Source organism: Nicotiana tabacum, chromosome 12 (genome assembly GCF_000715075.1).
Source record: "Nicotiana tabacum cultivar K326 chromosome 12, ASM71507v2, whole genome shotgun sequence".
Classification (NCBI taxonomy): domain Eukaryota; kingdom Viridiplantae; phylum Streptophyta; class Magnoliopsida; order Solanales; family Solanaceae; genus Nicotiana; species Nicotiana tabacum.
In genome coordinates, this window is record NC_134091.1 from 12,759,670 (window position 1) to 12,779,607 (window position 19,938).

At 33.6% G+C, this 19,938-nt stretch overlaps 1 protein-coding gene and 1 long non-coding RNA gene across 3 annotated transcripts; both read left to right on the forward strand.

The window, feature by feature from the left end:
• Positions 1-856: 856 nt before the first annotated feature.
• Positions 857-4,335, forward strand: LOC107780433 (uncharacterized). 2 transcript variants are annotated; one of them, XM_016600972.2, is made up of 6 exons: positions 857-1,417; positions 2,623-2,749; positions 3,059-3,195; positions 3,302-3,364; positions 3,467-3,535; positions 3,955-4,335. In XM_016600972.2, exons 1-6 carry the CDS (start codon positions 1,175-1,177, stop codon positions 4,024-4,026), a joined length of 711 nt encoding a protein of 236 aa, XP_016456458.1. In that variant the 5' UTR covers positions 857-1,174; the 3' UTR covers positions 4,027-4,335. The 2 variants fall into 2 exon arrangements, with proteins under 2 accessions (XP_016456458.1, XP_016456459.1); XM_016600973.2 differs by having other exon boundaries at positions 3,305-3,364; positions 3,955-4,254.
• A 9,631-nt stretch (positions 4,336-13,966) lies between these two features.
• On the forward strand, positions 13,967-14,816 carry LOC142167407 (uncharacterized). Its single transcript, XR_012697535.1, has 3 exons — positions 13,967-14,055; positions 14,466-14,605; positions 14,682-14,816. It is a non-coding gene; the product is annotated as an uncharacterized LOC142167407 (long non-coding RNA).
• Positions 14,817-19,938: the final 5,122 nt, after the last annotated feature.

Consider the following 19,938-nt stretch of genomic DNA (forward strand, 5'->3'; position numbering starts at 1 on the left):
AATTTTGTTTTTACTAATATTCTTTTATAACCATCTTTTAGAGCATTTTTAATTATTATATCTCATTTTCAATTTTTAAATAAAAAGTTTGTTGGGACATTAAATTCAGCAATAAAGATAAGGACATAAATTGAAATGTGAAAAATAAGCTCATAGCGGAAACACATATTTTCTCTGTTAAAACATTAGTATTAGTATTCAGATGAAATTGATATGAAGAGAGTAGAATTAATATAGATGATTTAACTAATCAAATCTCGATTACTTTGGAACAAGACACCTTAAATGATTTATTATTTTTATGTAATTCAAAAATACTACTTAATTTTTTTTTATTTGTCACCCGATATCCGATACCTACATTAAAGCTCTGGATATGAAATCGCTTTTGTTAGGAAGCACTTTACCCCTCAATGTGAGACTTTCCGGTGCGAAACCGTAGTGACATTTTAACTAGCACATAAAAGTTAGATATATTAACTCTTGCTTTCAAACCTTATTGTTATTTATAATAGAAAGGAGCATGTAATTCGTGAAAGAACAATTCGACTTCCACTGGGCTCTAATTCAAATTATAATTACGCATTTGAATCCTAATAACATACGAACTGAACAGACCCTCTCCCCACCCCATCCCACCCCCACCCCCACCTCCAATACAGATAGTGGTAACTGGAAACCGGTTAATGGTATATATGCATCATGCCGCAAAAGAGCATGATTGACGGCCCCTTAATGCATACGTGGCGGACTCTAATTGGTTCATTCCAACTCTTCGGGATTCATAAACATTACTGCATATCAAGCAAATCAATACTACAAATTACAAAACAACGAAAAGCAGAAAAAAACACACACTGCACACACACACAGACAAACTCATTCTCTCTCTCTCTCTCTCTCTCTCTCTCTCTCTCTCTCTCTCTCTCTCTCTCTCTCTCTCTCTCTCTCTCTCTCTCTCTCTCTCTCTCTCTCTCTCTCTCTCTCTCTCTAAAAAAAACTGTGTTTTCTCATTCTCTTTATTCCCCAAATTTCTCCTCATTTTCCAACTATTTTCCAATCAAAATCCCATTTTTCGAATTCTACAATGTGTGATCTTTCTATATTGTTCAGTTTCTTCGACTGAATTCTGGTGTTCGATACGGTTATTCTGAGAATTTTCTTTTAAAGGAAAATGCTGGAAACAGTAGACAGTTCAGTGCATGTTAATAACAATGTGTTTAGTACTGCTCAGTTACAACAAAGCTGCGGTGGCGGTGGCGGTGGCGGAGGAGGAGATAGCAGTGAAGAGGAATTAAGTGTATTACCAAGACATACAAAGGTTATAGTAACAGGGAATAATAGGACTAAGTCTGTATTAGTTGGTCTTCAGGGTGTTGTTAAGAAAGCTGTTGGTCTTGGTGGTTGGCATTGGCTGGTAATTAATTATTCATTTTACTATATAGCTTTGATTTTTATTCTTGTTTATGAGAAAATGGGTTGTTTGTGAAATTGAAATTTTGGGTTGTGACTTAATTTTATACTGGGTCTTCAATGTTGGGTTGTTAAAGCCATGTGTGATGATACTAAAATTAAAGTTTTGCTTCCTTATACGGATGATTTGTTTATTAGTTTGGTTATTTTGAGTTTTCAGTTCACAAAGTTTCAATTTTTACTTAATTCTGTTTCAAATTCTGCTGCCTTTTTATAGGGTCTTATCTCTAAGTTTTTCTTGTTTCTCTTTATTTGAAGTCCTTGGGGTGTTTATATACCAATTTATCAGAATTTGAATTTGCCATTTTAAGAGTAAGGCCTCTCATTGTCTCAAAAAACGGGGTTCAATTCTGTGCTTTACTTTATATTGATAGATCTAGTGTTTTAAGGAGTTCTATCTGTTCCAGGGTATTTGGGGTGGGGGATTTAACATTGCCTTGTTTGCTAATTTGAGTTTCAGTGTCTCTGCGATGAATTTCTTTTCAAAATGTTCTCGTCAGTGTTTATGGGAATCTCCAGATTGGAAGGTTTAAGTTTTAACAATGAATATTGTTATCTTCAATTAATAGAAGTAGGAGAAGATTCTTAGCTCTTTATCTGAAAAAAGAGGAAAAAAAGAAAATGATAATGAGGGAGAGATTCTGGATTCCACCAAAAGTAATTATTTGTTGGCCATTTTTGCTCTGAGCAGGTCTTATGATACTGATGAATTTTACTTCACAAAGATTCTGTTTACTTTTTGGGCTTAGTTGAATTTTGGGGGTTCAACAAATCTGCCAGTATTCTTGTTGTATAAAAGAATAAACAAGAGAGGAGTTAGCTTCTTTTGTTGTAGAGTTTTTCAGATTACATATAGTTTTCTTGCTTGATTAACCTCGTGATGATTTTGTTGTTAAATTGATGTGTCAGAATTAAACAGGAAGTATATCCTCAATGTGGACAATCAGATTTACTTGATTATTTCTTTTGTCTTTTCCTTTAGCCTAATCTTATTTTTTGGGTTAAATGTTTAATGTAAAATGTACTCTTTTTTTTGTGTGTGTTGGGGTTTGGGGGGTATTCTGGTATTGCGTAACCAAATTGTTGTGATATATTGCTTCTTGTTTTTTGGAATTCATTTAAATGCTTGGTTCACTGAATAAATTGCAGGTTCTTACAAATGGCATAGAGGTAAAACTACAAAGGAATGCTTTAAGTGTGCTTGAACCTCCTACTGGTAATGAGGATGATGATGACCTCGAATTTGAAAATGTCCACTGGAATGGTTCAGATATGGGTAAGTTACCTAATTTATGATTAATCTCATTTTAATTTTTTTGGGTTTGGCTTGCTATATAGTAATAATTTTGGGGAAGTTTATGACATTATATATTCTGCTGCCATCTGTATGTCTTTTGGATCTCCTATTGTAAGAGAATTTGCAATGTCAAAGTTTTATACATCTGTTACATAGGATTCTTTCTGTTCAGAAACTTTTTTTTGCTTTTATCACTGCAGCTACAAGCTCTTTTTTCTTTGTTGTGATTATTGTCATTTGGCCCACTATTATAAAGTTATGTGATTTATTTGCTTTCTATTTCTTTAGCATCCGATGATACTCAAAAGTCTCATAGACCAAGGCACCGCGTACATAAATCGTCTGGTTCCCACAAGGCCATGAGCCGCTCCCTTTCATGTGACTCGCAATCGAAAGGATCTATTTCTACACCTCGTGGGTCCATGGTATTATAACATTTGAAGCTCTTTTTATAGACATTACTTATCTTTAGCTAATAGTTGTTGACTCTATGACATTCTTAAATTTTCTAAAAAATACATTATTTAACAGAAGGTTGACCTAAGCAAACTCGAGATGGCTGCACTGTGGAGATATTGGCGACACTTTAACCTTGTAAGGGGATCAATAGTTACCAGTTTTCCTTTTATCATCCTTTCTATTAGTATATATGATATTAGCTTCATTACCAACTTTCTTGTTTGCCCATCTGAATAGAGGGAAGCTATACCTAACCCCTCGAAGGAGCAACTAATTGATGTTGTCCAGAAGCATTTCACATCGCAGGTATTTTCTTAGTTATCTGTGTCTTGCTGTTGCTTTGAGATTCTGTATTAGATTTCTTTCCTGTCTCCTGCTAACTCTATGATTGATCTATTTTAATGTGATGTTAATTGAGATCGATATTTTCATAGCACTTCCATAAGACATATTATTAGGTATAATTCTATATATAATCCTCCTTTTCATGTTTTACCATTTTCTTGGTAAAAGAAATCTGGTGTTTGTGTTATGGGTACTTATTTTGATTAAGTTTTCGAATTGATCGATTTTGGCACGATGCAATTCCAAACTATTGTCAATGAGACTTTGTTAGTTTTGGCAAACACAATATTCGCCCTTCTTATATGTGTTATATTATACTTCAAATTTTCCGAATTATGGGCTACTAACTACTGCATTTGTGATTCTTGTTTTGGGTGAAGCAATTGGACGAGTTGCAGGTAATTGTGGGATTTGTTCAAGCTGCCAAGAGACTCAAGACAGTCTGCAAATGACTCGAGGGACCCGACCCCCTTTTGCCATGCTCCTAACACTCTAACAAGTAGTGGTACCTTTGTGTCCACTTGCTATTGCGCAGTAATATTTGTAGTATAATATGTATACTCCTGTTTATCCCTTATGTCTTGCTTAGAGTTGTAGTTATGTAGATAAATGAACTGCTGAACTAACTCTGTGAGGCCTCCTTCTGGTGGAATGTACTTCCTCGTACTTAGTCACATGTATAGTCTAATGTCTTAACGGTTAATCATCATTCAACCAACTGAATCTTTGTTTGGTATTACTGACCAAGCTGTTATTCACTCCATTTGAGTTCATCTCCATTTGGTTGGTACTTGGTATCCCTCTTCATTTGCAGTTGCTACAAATGATGAAAAACTTGAAGGGTTCTTTCTTATACAAAGGGTTGAAGTTTTGAGTGTCCTTCCATTAAAAAGCCTAAAATATCCTCTTATCTTTGAGATTAAAAAGCCTAAAAAAGCTCTAAAAGTCCTCATTGTTTGTTAAATTGGTGCACTTTTAGGGTTCGTTTGGTTTGAAGACGAGCTATGCTGGAATTAGTTATATTGAGATTAGTTATATTGACTTATTGGTATGTCGTATTTGTTATGAGATTGTCAATTTTATTGTTTTATCCTGTGATTACTATTACACCCTATGGCAGGTTTTAAGTTGTCCCAGTATTTTTAATCCTGAGCTTATCCCATGATTAGTAAACCAAATAAGGGATAAGGTGATATTAAATTTTTATCCCAGATTTTTTTTTGCTTATCCATCATAATAAACAAACCCTTAGTTCCTCTTCCAGCTGCTGTCAATTTGGAGTTTCCACCATTTTGTTAAGAATTCTTGAGATTTCTACTGATGTTTTGCTATTTTCTTTGCCATATTATTACTTGCAAATAGCTCCTAATATGCAGTAAGTTCAATTGTAGGAAGAGAATGTGCCGTTGAAATAGCAATTAGAAGAAAAATCTGCAATTTTTTTTTTGACAAGTTCCTTGTTTCTCCTTGACTAATAAATCGCGGGTTAATTTCACCCATGGTCACTAATATGGCATTATTGGTCGGTTTTTCATATAAAATAAATTAAAACTAATATTCAAAAAAATCGACTGAAATCGGGATGAAGAAGAAATGTGTCTTACTTAGATATGGTCTATTTAAGCTTATGTGGCATTATTGTTAGATTTTTTAATTAAATGTAATGCCATGTCATATTTTTTATTGGATATTTTATAGGTTTTGAACTAGAATGACTTTTAAGTTACAAATGTAAAGTTGAGTGACTTTTAAGTGATTAAAAATAGATAAGTGACTTTTGTGAAATAAATGATAAGTTGGATGACCTTCGGTAAAATTAATCCAATAAATCGCCTACCAGAACATCTTTACTCTAAAATGCACACGTATTTTATCTCTGATCTTCAAGTTTATGTTATTTCTGAAACACCACTGCTCATGATTTATTTCCTCCGTTTATTATTTACCATATTAAAACTCAATATACTGAAGCAAATCAAAACTACGAGAGGGGTTCTTTCTTCCTTATACTATTGGTATATATTTTTTTATCTACTTGAATTTGTTTTTATTTTGTCAGTTCATATTATGTTTCTGTTTTATACGGGTCATAATTTATTGGATTTTTCTGCCACGCAATACATTTTCAAATCCGGAATTCTTCAAAATTAAATTCAAAGACTCACATTATGTTACAAAAGCTAAAAAGAAAACAAACTATATTGTGGTCCAGTCCAAACGGCAATAATTGCTTTCATCTGCAGCTTCGATTCATATGAAAGATAAGGCTAATGGACAAGAAAGAAAGGGAGGAATAGAGCATAGAGGCAAAAGTTAGATTTTCTCATCTTTTCTTTGCATAGGATTATTAGTGAAGAATTAGGTAGCACATGCTCACATTAAATGACGTGTATAACAAGTAGTTAAATAATTAATAGAGCAACCAAAGTACAAAACTTTGACAAGCCGAATGAGAGTTGCATACTTGCATTTGTAATGTAAAAATGGGACATCCTGCAAACTTATGCCCATATCAACAGACACACCAAACATTAAAAACTAGATAATTTAGCTGCCTTAATAAAATTTTCCTTTGCTTACTTTGTCTGGTGCGAAATGTTTCCCATGGAGATTTTTTTTGCTAAAGCAAGAGATATTTTAGAGAAATGTATATTTTTAGCCGCTCCAAAAAAATAGCCGATAATATATATATATTTATTGAATGCAATTAGTTTTATCCGACTGACTAATTTGTATTTTGCACTAACATTTTAATTGAGCTTAGCAACTTTGTGAAACCATGGGCCTTTTCCTTCATTGGATAATTTTCTTTTTTTCTTTTTCTTTCCATGTATAGGCCCTTTTGATAATTATCGGAAATGACATAAGATTTCAAAGGGGACACACATGCATGCCGATTTAGCTCGAAAAAGTGATTGAAGAGAATTGATGAGCAAGGTACTTTTAAGGAGCCTGAAATAAAACTGTTATTGGAGTAAGGATGTGAAGTTTAAGCATTTTGAACTTTTCTGTCAATTCATAACTCGTCTTAGTTATTGAATTAACAATTAAATATTTAGACAAAATATTCTAATACAAATACAAATTATAAGCCAATAAAACTACTGAGAACTCCGCCTTTGAGATAGTGGGAACATGATGAACATAGTTACATAGACTACTTTGTTAAAAGTGCACAATTTGGTCAAGTTATGAAACAATATTGACATACAAAACCATTTTTTTCCTACGTTGATTATACATAATTATACACATATAATACATAAATTATGCATATATTCACTACTAGAAATTCGCTAAAAACCGACCAAAAAAAATCGACCAACGTTGATCGGTTATGGCCAATTAACGACCAAAACGCGACCATTACAGTGTGGACGGTGTTTTGATGATCGGAATGGCTTACCGACCAAAGTTGGTCAGAAATTACCGACCAACTTTGGTCGGTAGCTTAAAACAACCATCTGACAAATTTAATTACTTACCGACCAACTTTGGTCGGAAATATATTTTATTAATTTAAATATACCGACCAAAGTTGGTCAGTTTAACTAAATTATATTTTTTAATTAATTATTAAAATTAAAAAAAATCGACCAACTTTGGTCGGTAATTGAATATATATATTTTTTAAAAATAATTAAAATTAAACATTACCGACTAACTATGGTCGGTAATCTCAACAGTGCAGGCAAAATACCGACCAAAGTTGGTCGGTAATGTTGAATTCTGGGAATTCAATATTCATTAACCGACCAACTTTAGTCGGTATTTTGGAATAATTTATTATTTTTATTAAAAATCGACCAACTTTGGTCGGTTTTTCTGGGTTTAATTTTGGCATAAAATGTTTATTTTGGCAGCTACACCACCTGTCAGCATACCAATACAACAACACAACAACAACAACACAATAACAACAACAACACAACAACAACAACAACAACAACAACAGTACAATACAACAACAACAACAACAACAACAACAACAACACAACAACAACAACCAAAACATTCAATAAATACTTTAAAACTAACAAATTAAAGTTCAATTGAATATAAAAATCCAAAACCAAGTTAAAACTAATTACAACTAGTTCAAAACTAGTTCTATTTGTCTAGTTCAAAGTATATAAAAGTCAAGGGGCATTTTCTACAACATTATCATCACCGTCTGATGAACTTTAATTTACAAGACGATATAGAGAACGGTCTTGTGGAGGACGGGAAGCACGATCACGGGGAGGACGGGAGGAACGATCACGAGCAGGACGGGAGGAACGATCACGTGGAGGTCGATCCTCTAGAGATGACTCACGAGATCGGGGCAATGAAAAAGCTCCACTAGATAGGAGAGTTCTGATCTAAGCTTGCATGCCAAGGAATTGAGCATCTCTAAGCCTTTCTCTTTCCTTGGCCGCTTCTAGCTCTGATGTGAGCTTTGTCACTGTCTCCCGCATAGCGGAGAGGCTCTCCCTATTAAGTTGCTCGCCTTGCGAGGAAGTCCCTATTCCTCGCATTCCACACTTATAGCGATGGAAGTTTTTAGTAGGAAGCCCGTATACCTTCCCCCATTTTGGACCGCCAACAGACTCCAACCATATTCTTTTAGCATCCTCGTCCGAAGGTTGGGTTGGCTCACCCGATTCACCAGCTGGATGACTACGGATGAATTCCTCCACGTTACTTTGGTAGCGACCCTATATTATTTTAAATTAAATCAGTATTTCAAAATTTTTATAAAAGTAAATTATAATACTTAAAGAAAATTGAAAGCTTACATATGCAGTCGAGGCCCGGTCCTCAACCCACCTATCTTGATCCCCCTCTTTCTTCTTCTTCACAATATGTGTCTCCTTGAATAGCTCATCATGACTCATTGGACGCCCATACTTCTTTTTCTGAAAATAAATTAATTTAGTTAATAAACAGAATAGATATACTTAGAAAAGTAAAATAATTTAAGCAATTACGTACCAATCTTCTTTTTATTGTCCCTAGGCTGATCGCACCTCCAGTGTGCAAGGAGCCTCCCTTCTCGGATGCGCGAGCTTTCTTTCCTTTTTCGCTCCTCTCTAAGAACTCTGCGGTAAGCCATTGCCTTTGCAAATCATTCCACAAATTCTCAAGTAACCAGCCAGGCCTCTTGTTCTTCTTTCTAGCATCCGAGAAAGCATCCGCCAATCTCTTGCGAGCTTTATGATGAAAATTTGTAGCCACTTCCACGCTATAGCGGTCTTCCCATACACACTTGCTCTGTATTTTAAATGTTAAATATTAGATGAAAATATCATAAATATAAATTATTAAACTGTTTAAAAGAACATTTATACCTTAAATTGATTGAAAATTTGCTCGTTCAGTGAGAATGGGCAATCAGTCCAAGTCGCATAAGGGCCATCATAAAGCTTTCTGATGGCATTGGTGATTATCCTTGTAGTCGTATTACCCGGCCTGAACCTGCAATTTAACAATAAAAATACATTAATATCTTAGTAAAAATATTACAAATCAATAGACGCAAAAATAATGAATAACACTTACCCATCACCCTCAGGGACTATGATGATCCTGCCATATCGATCATAATGCACTACCTCGTCATCACCATCCGAAGCATGTGTATCAGAGGCATGTGAAGACGGTGTAGGCGGGTCAGAGCTAATGCCTAGCAGGCGAAGGCCTGCAATAGATGGAGTCGATGATGAAGATGGTTGCGATCCCTGTGACTGCGACATAGCTGGATGCGACCCAAGTGAATGTGATACCGATGGCTGTGACCCGAGTGACTGTGACATGGATGAATGCGATCCATGTGGCTGTATTATGTAGGGATGTGATCCATGTGGATGTGATGCAGATGACTGTGAGGCAGCTGGACTGTATGTCGGACGTATAGTCCTATGGCCCTGTGATGGAAGACTGGGTGTCTGAATGAAGGTGTACGGCTCGTGATGCTGTGGCAGCTCAGTATAGCCGTGTGGTGGAGGATAAGACATAGGCATCTCTGAAAAGGGTGGACAAGAGGGAGTATTATTTTCTACCCTCCTCTTTCCCTTCCTACCCTTTTCTTGACCCCGAGAACTAGTAGGGTCATTGTTACCTTGACCCTTGCCTGCCATCTGCATAATATAATACACATTTAGATTGAAACATATAAGAAACTAGCAATAAAATGAGAGTGCTTTAAAAAGTCAACTTTTTAATCCTCACCGATGTATTGTTCCTCGTCCGAGAATTCTTCGTCCTCACTTGTTTAAGAGGTAAATAATGCATCGCCTTGACATCGACCATATTCCCGCTGGAAAGCCTCTTGAAACGAGGCTTTTCGCAAAATTTACAACTGTCTAAAGTTGCATCATCTTTATAATATAACATGCAACCATCTTCACAACAATCAATTCTCATTGACGAAAGTCCTAACTTAGAAACCAATCTCTTTGCCTTATAGAAATCACCAGGTAAGTTAATATTAGGGTCAACTAGTTCACTCATAAGGTCAATGAAAGAGTCCATGGCTGCTTGAGAAATATTCCAATTAGATTTGATACTTAGTAATCTAATTGCAACAGACAGCTCAGAGTGCGGACTTCCTTCATGTAGTGGACGACTAGCTTCCTCTAACTGTTCATAAAAACGTTTTGCGTCATCATTAGGAGTTTGTTCAACATTTTCATTGGGCTCACCCCAAAAGTATCCGCAACCATATCCTGAATTCTAGAATCAAGATTTGTATTCTCCACCGACCTACTACTTTCACCAACAACCATGTTATGAAATATCCCACGGCTACCATCGATCTCTCCATGATTAGTCCACACAAAGTAATTCTCTATAAACCCCTTCCTATAAAGATGAAGCTTAACTTCCTCCGATTTTTTAAACTTCATACAATCGCACCTGACACAAGGGCACCTAATTACTCCTTCACTTTGGTATGGTGGAAGTGACATTGCATGTCTAATAAAGTCATCAATCCCTTCTACAAAATTCTCCCGCAATCCCCGCCGATTAGGATAATTTCTATTGTACATCCAAGTACGATGTTCCATCTATACAAATAAAACAAGAACAAATTAATTTATTCTACAATTATAAATTAATTATATCTTTTTTAGTTAATTCAAGATAATTATTTTTTTCTAATTATATCAATTTATATCCTAAAAATTCAATTCATATCCAAAAGGTCCAATTCGTATCTTAAAAGTTTAATTTATATCCTAAAAGTTCAATTCACAAGAACAAATCCTAAAAACTAAAATTTCAATTCATATCCTACGAGTTTAAACATAAACTAACTAAACTAAAGAAATTCAACCCATACCCTAAAAGTTCGATTCACAAGAACAAATTAATTTATTCTACAATTATAAATTAATTATATCTTTTTTAGTTAATTCAAGATAATTATTTTTTCCTAATTATACCAATTTATATCCTAAAAATTCAATTCATATCCAAAAGGTCCAATTCATATCTTAAAAGTTTAATTCATATCCTAAAAGTTCAATTCACAAGAACAAATCCTAAAAACTAAAATTTCAATTCATATCCTACGAGTTTAAACATAAACTAACTAAACTAAAAAAATTCAACCCATACCCTAAAAGTTCGAATCACAAGAATAAATTAATTTATTCTACAATTATAAATTAATTATATCTTTTTAGTTAATTCAAGATAATTATTTTTTCCTAATTACACCAATTTATATCCTAAAAGTTCAATTCATATCCAAAAGGTCCAATTCATATCTTAAAAGTTCAATTCATATCCTAAAAGTTCAATTCACAAGAACAAATCCTAAAAACTAAAATTTCAATTCATATCCTATGAGTTTAAACATAAACTAAAGAAATTCAACCCATACCCTAAACTAAACTAATTCATAACTAATTGACTAATTAACAAAACTAATTAGTTAATAAAACTAATTAACAAAACTAATTAAAACAAGACTTAAACCCTAATCCTCAATAAAATACAATGTTCAAATAATTGAAACACTAATCAATTAAAACTAATTAACAAAACCTAAAAATAATAAATAAATGGGTTGTAATTCAAACCTAGAATTTTTAGGAGATGGAGAAGGAGAGGGGCGGCAGTGGCAGTGGCAGTGGCAGCGACGGCGGCGACGGCGCGACGACAATGAGGGTTGGGTGGTGGCAACGCGGGGTGGGGAATGAGATTTATGTGAGGGAAATAGAGAAGGAGAGGGGAAGGTTTTGAGTGAAGAGAGGGGAAAATTTCACAGAAATGGGGGTTTTTCCCGTTTTTTAATTCTCTGTTTCAGAATTACCGACCAAAGTTGGTCGGTAATTTTGGTCGGTACATTAAGTGTTGACTGTTTGACCAAAAACCGACCAACTTTGGTCGGTTTTTTTTATAAAAAAATTAAATTCTTTTTTTTTTTGTGTTTTTTTTCTTAAAATATTATAAACTATAAAAAAAATTATAAACTACAAGCATTTATTTTATTTAACTATGCAATTATTATAAATAATTATAAACTATAAGCATAATCTTTATAAATAATTATATTAACTATTTAATTTTAATAAATTATAATAGCATCTATCTAAGTAAATTTTCTAAGTTATAATTAAGTATGTGAGTAATTTCTCACACACACACATACACTATATTGTAATTGATGCTAATAACTTCTTTTTTCATTTGTTCATCACTAATAATGCATGACATAGATTAATCGATATATAGGTCGAGACGTTTTGATGAATCATCGATTAATATTCATCGATACATCTAAGTAAGTTATAAGTCGATGAATCAATTTACAAATAGATATATTTGATGATAAAGTATATATACTAATTAGTATCTTCCCAAGTCTATCCCTAAAAGAACCCGACCCTGTGGTCCTAGCGCTTCGTGTTCTTATATATATATATATACACACACAAACACACTTCACTGTAATACTTTAACTATATATATATAGCTTGTTATAGTATATGTTAGTGTGTATATATATAGCTTGTTAAAGTTTGACCATGTTTGACCTATTAATTTAACTCGTTTACTTAATACTAATAGCTTCTTTCGTTTATTTAATTTGTGATCCATATATATATATATATATATATATATATATATATATATATATATATATATATATATATATGTGTGTGTGTGTGTGTGTGTGTGTGTGTGTGTCAAAGATGTTTAGTATTAATTCTTTTATTTTTCATTCATTCATCACTAATAATGCATGGCATAGCTAGATTAATCGATATAAGTCGAGACGTTTTGTTTTTACTATTAGTCGATATAGGTCAAACGTTTTATTTTTAATATTCATCGATGCATCTAAGTAAGTTATAAGTCGATGAATCAATTTACAAATAGCATGTTATATATAGTATATGTTAGTGTATTCATTATTTGTATTACAAAAGTGTTAACGAATTACATTTATATTATTTAGATAGTAAATATAAAAGTAATTCGAAAGTTTGATCAATGTTGACGTAATAACCGACCAACTTTGGTCGGTTATTTTGCAGAAAATAATAATTACCGACCAAAGTTGGTCGGTAAATGCTTCCCCTACATTAACCGACCAACGTTGGTCGGTAATTTTAAATATAAATTCTTAAATATTATAAAATATTTTAAATAATAAAATAATTATTAAAATTTAAAAAATTGGATCCAGATTACCGACCAACGTTGGTCGGTAATCCAAAATTTTCTTGTCTGACCAGCTGGGTCAATTCGTTGACCAATTTACCGACCAACGTTGGTCGGTATTTAGTTTAAAAAAATGTAATTTTTTTTTTCCCAGTTTCCGTCCAACCTGGACGGTTTTTGGTCGCTTTTTTTGACCGACCAATGTTGGTCGGAAATAGTTGGTCGGTTTTTAGCAAATTTTTAGTAGTGATTATACCTCAATCAGTTATTTTTAATTTAAGCAATTGGGTGCGCGCTATTTGGGTTAATTCTTCTTTTTGTTATCCTACTTCCCTCTTGTTTGTAGTACCTTAGCTCTAAGGCCTACATATAGTCAGATTCTCTTGATATTTATAGATCCCACCTTTTGTGTATTATATTTGAAAACATTTTATAAGTGCCGTTTTGAAAGATTCTATTCCCTTGCGTTCTGAATTGCACTTGTTTATTTTTCAAGAAAGGAAGCATAGCAATTCATACAGAAGAATAGGATCTCTTAATTTATTGAAATAAATATTAATTAGAAAAGCTTAACTTTTCCAGTTTTATTTTTTGAACAAATTGTAGTAGAAAACTATGTTCGAATTTTCAGGTCTCTTTAAGAGGAAACGTTTTATTAGGAGTCTTTAGATCAACCATAATTAACTCATAATTAATCTCTAGGGATAAGGTTTTTACTAAGAGTCCTACACCATTTATATAAACCATGACCCCATCACCTCTCTGAAGATTTTTCACGATAGTGATTACTCTTACTTGAACAATAATGACAATGGCAGAAGGTACATTATTATCCGTTGCAATTACTCAGTAATTATATTTGATTTTCAACACGTGGCATTAGGAAGGGGATCTTTGGAGCAACGGTAAAGTTGTCTTTCTGTGACCTATAAGTCACGAGTTTAAGCTGTGAAAATAGCAAATAACACTCGCATTAGGTTAGGGCGTCGAGAATTCATTCAATCATTCTCTAGAAAAAGAGATCCGTGTCGACTTATCAAAGAATTCGACATACTATTTGACATGAGGTCAAGATGTTGTCTTTTGGATTTTGGCTATTTGTAAAATCTGTTGGCCACTGAGAAAATAATGTTTTATTCCTGAAGTATTTTCCAGCAAATCTTGTATCAAGTTTTTAAATTATATATGCTATAGTATTTTGATTTATTTGCTTTTCTATTTCTTAATTTAGCATCCGATGATACTCAAAAGTCTCACATATCAAAGCATCGCATACATAAATCATCCGGGTCATCTCACAAGGGCATAAACCGCTCCGTTTCATGTGACACACAATTGAAAGGATCTATTTCTACCCCTCGTGGGTCCATGGTACGAATTGTTTTATATAACTGACTTCGACTTGTTTGAAATTGAGGCGTAATTATTACTGTTCTTCTTTCTACAGAAGGTTAACCTAAGCAAACTCGAGATGGGTTCACTGTGGAGATATTGTCGACACTTTAATCTTGTAAGCAATGCTATACCTAATCCCTCGAGGGAGCAACTAATTGATGTTGTCCAGAGGCATTTCTCATCCCTGGTACTTTCTTTATTAGTATCTCTTATCTTGCCGTTGTTTTGGTTCAGATTCTGTATTTAGATTTATGTCTATGTCGTGCTGATTCTATGATTGATCTATTTTAATATCATGTTAATTGAGGCCGATATTTTAATGGCACTTCCCTTGCATGTATAGTTGTGTTATATGTTATGTTATCCTCTTGCTTTTCCAAATACAATCAAACCTCTCTATAACAGTCTCGTCCGTTTCGATATTTTTTGGCTGTTATAGTGAAGTACTGTTATAGAAGTCACATCCCTATAATGATTGTTATATAGAGATGTTGTTATGGATAGAACTGAATGTATTGTTCCGCTGATTGCATTAAGTGATTCTTGTTTTGGGTGAAGCAATTGGACGAGTTGGAGGTGGGATTTGTTCAAGCTGCTAAGAGACTCAAAACGGACTGCAAATGACAAAAGAAGAACCCCTTTTGTCGTGCTCCTAATCTAACAAATAGTGGTTCCTTTTTCGTCCCACTTTGCATTGCAGTAATATGACTCTAGTAATATACTCATGTTTAACCCTAATCTCTAGTACCTTTTGTAGGTTGGTGGTTTTATGTTAACTTTGCAAAGTAATTACTAAGATTTTTGATTTTTGTGCTTTTTGCTTTGTCTGATCTGAAATATCGCCTTAGTACTTTTGTTATTTTTCCCTCTTTTTTTCCTGCCGAATCTTAGAAGTTTAGTTCACAGTTCATTTTTATTCCTCAACGTTTGTGTAAACGAAATACATGGTTATACGCATCGATTACACATGTTTTTACTCATTTTACATGGATTATAAATATATTATACATTTATTTCTCTGATTATTTTTAACTTAAGCGATTGATGAACTGCTATTTAGGTTAATTCTTTTTCGTGGGAAATTAAGGAATTATTCCTCACTCGTCCCTTTGGCCCCCCGTAACTGTTTGAGGTAACATTGATTGGGCCCCAGGAAGACGCAATGTATTCTATTGTCGGAGCGAAAATAGCACGGGTTAATCAGTTTTCGGATTGGTAATTGAAAAATAGCCACAATTTTGTTGTAACATGGAAAGTTCCAGCATAATATACCGAAGATTGTTGCACCTGTATATGAACTTCCGGCATAATATGCTGGAACTCCAACACACAGAAAGTTCCAGTATAATATACTGCAGATTGGAGCACATGTATATAAATTTTCAGCATATTATGCTAGACCACTCTATTATACTAGTACTCCAGTATATTATACTAGAAGTTCACATGTAAAAAATTCGAACTCCAGTATATTATGCAGGAATATTTTTCAGATTTTGAACTGTGTTTTCGTTCAGATTTATCTTTACATGAAAGTGACTAAATTTCAATTACTTTTGAAACTGTGACTATTTTTCAATTACTTTTTGTAAATCTAGCTATTTTTGAATTTCGGCCATTGTCGGACTATCAGATTTCGAACAAGCCCATAGAGTTCGTGAACTAAATTAATCGGGCTTAGCAACTTCGTAAACCTTGGGCCTAAGCCTTCTTTTTCTTATTCATGTATAAGAATTAAGGAACAACATTTAGAAAGAGGACACACATGCATGTGATTTTCCTCAAATAATTAAACTAAAAAAATGGTGATCTAGCTATTGTTAATGCTTCACTCCACCTTCTGTTCATATGCAGGAGCTCAGCATAAAAATGATGCTAGTTTCTTAGTTTTCTTATCTTTCTTGGTGTGATGATAAAAAAAGGGAACAAATTTTATAGAGTGATTAAACGTTTTAATTGGTATAATAACATCTAGTTTTGCTCTATTTCTCATTGACGTCACCTCTAAAATGTTATCATGTTCCCCATTCTTTTGGAACTCACTAGCAAATAGCAATATTCAATACTCAATAGAGTGCATATATAGTTACTTTATATTTCGTCAGCCATTTCGGCGTTGTCTATGATTGGAATCTTGGTTGGCATGCATATACTATTCCCAGGAAAAAACAGAAGATTTTTGCTTACTTTGGTCAAAGATTCACTTACTACATCCCACATTTATTGGCAATCCTTTAGAACCACATATATGTGGAGGTTATTATTAGGGGCGGATTTAAGATTGAAGTTTATGGGGATTTTATAACCGTGTCGAGTTACATATATAATAATAATTGAATTTACATTTAAATATTTATAAATATTTAGTGGAATAAATTTTTGAATATAAATACAGGATCTGAATTTGAGCAAAAGTTATTATCTTATTGAGTTCACGAAAACCCGTAAATTTAAGACTTGATCCGTCCCAGACTACTACCTAATCTCACTTTTGTTGTTTCTTCATGCAAATACTATTATCCTATTTAGTATCATCTCGTTTTCTTTGTGCAAATATTATTATCCCAATGTTGTTTCTTCATTTGCTTTTTCTTGTATAACTTGTTCTTGCACTATAATTCTTAAGGTCTGCTATCACATATTTCTTGAAACTCAACTTTAACTAAAATATAAACCAAATGACATATTTATTCTTTGGTTCAATCATTAGGTATTTAAAACTCCGTAACTTGGCCTACTATTGCCTTGGAAGATATCCTCGTGTGAGAGCAATTTTCTTATTGGTTGATGATGTTATAGTGTGAAGTTCTTGAAATTCTTAATTAAGGAGAACCTTATATATTTACGGAATAATCATTTATATATAAGATTCAAAAAAAGGCCCTAATTTATAAGGATATACGGATTACGGAGCAATAGCATAAAAGACGAAATAGTTATTTTAACAGATTACTACCATATAGATATATTCTTTAGCTTTTCTCGTGTTATTGTTTTAATTTTTGGGGCAAAGGAAAAAACAAAAGATGTATTGCGAAAGATTGTGGGGTTAACTAGCACACAATCACACAAAAAGCAAATAGAGAAGAAAAATCAATACATGGATTTAACGAGGTTCGGTTAAGCCTAATCCGCAGGGCAAAAGCACAGAGAGTTTTCCACTATGAATGAGAAAAAAAGCACAATTCAATCTATAGAATCCCCAATTATAACCCCCATATATAGATCCCAAATAGCCCCAAACCTATAAGGGAAGGGTTTCCCACTTTAACAAAGACAATAGATTTTCCTTTCCCAAATCTATTAGGACAATGAGTTTTCCTAAACCTATAGGGATTATGGGTTTCCTAAAAATACAAGGAAATAATTCAAGCCACAACAAATAACAAATCTTTCCCATGGCTTGAATTCTCTTCATCAGCAGGAACAACGTCTCTAGATAGTTATAACACTCAAACGCATCAACGGTCTCTGTAACTGCCAAAATAAATCCCACAGGATTTGTATTGTCACGACCCAAAACGATGGGCCGCGACGGGCACCCGGTACCTTACTCAACCGAATACCAACATAATGTATCATTTTGTATCATGCTATCATAGGTAAATGAGACGGAAAAGATGTCATATGATAACTAGAATAAAACATGTAATACCAACTTGGCCCTATAAGACTAAAATGATCACTCGTACACTAAACATAGGGAAACAAGGCCATACAATCTTTTACGTACATGGCATATGTCTACAAGCCTTTAAGAGTAGATAAATACCATAAAGGTCGGGACATGACCCTTCCATACTAAACAATACATATTCAAATCATACTGACCAAATAGGCAACTTCGGAGCAAGTGGAGTGCACAAATACCTTCTGCTGAGCTGATAGCCTACTAGGAAAACTCTCAACCTGTCTATCGGGACCTGTGGGCATGAACCGAAGCGTCCCCAGGCAAAAGGGATGTCAATACAAATAAAGTACCGAGTATGTAAGGCATGATAGTAGTATATAAAAGACATGAAAGAAACATGAAGTAAAGAACTCAATCTAAAATTCAGAATAACTCTGTGAATAATGAAAATTTATAATGTCATGCATGTGCGTATAAATGTCATACCATGCATAGGTATATGCGTTCATAACATCATCAAGCCTCTGAGGGCATCTCATCATATCATCTCGGTCACTGTGGGCAAAATCATCAACGTATACCAGCTGATCAGGTGGTGGTGCGTATATAATGTCATAACCTTTTTCCATATCTCATATACATATAATATACGCATATATAACGCCTTCTGGTCATGGGTCAATGTACATGTATAAATGCATGAAATGCATAAGAAATACGTTAATAAGATTTATCGAATATCATAAAATCAATATGCCTTTCGTACAAACTTTATCAAATACGTATTTTTCTGAGATTCATGAACAGAGGATATAATAATAATTCACATGGGGAATCAAGAATACAGACACCCCTAATATTTCTATGAATAGAGTTATTTATGAAAGTTGCGTATTTTGCTCGTTTCGTTCGTATTATTTGGATCATGCCAAAAATAAAGAAGGGATAGCCTTAACATACATTAACTCCGTTGAATCCTTAATACCTTCCAAAAAATTCTTCAAACAACTCAATTCAATCTACCACGTCATAAGGAGATTCAAAATCAGTGCTGAGTAAAGGCTAAGTCCGCAACTTAAACTAGTAGCTCGTTTACGTAAATTTAGGCAGCATCTCTCCTGTAAGTAGGCCCTACTCCAATACCATATACCAACAACAACAAGAATACAATAATAACAACATGTAATTATCATTTTTCAACCTTATATCTATCACAATATACCACAAAACAGCCCACACACCCTAATTATTTCATACATAAAACGACAACTATAGTAATGTCAAACAACTTTAAAAATGTAACAACGAACGACCAGCCCACCATTCCGTCATTATGTGGTGTTTCTATACACCATTTGTCCTCCAAAACTCTATTACATAGTAGAAAAATATACAGTCCACTACAAGTCAAATAACTCGAACTCACGACTTTCGATCACCGCCCCGTGAGTTCTAACTATTAGAAAATGACTTTATCAACATTACTTGATATTTAAACACTTAAATAAAGAAATTAAATTTTTTATTAACTATGAATTACCTTCCAAAACTCAAACTACAAAGAAAAAGAGAGGCGATATAGCGATACTTACGTCGTAAGGATCATTTTAATATTATCGCTTCTTGATTCCGTGCCCGGGATGATAATCTTATTTGAAATACTATTAGAGAGCTCAAG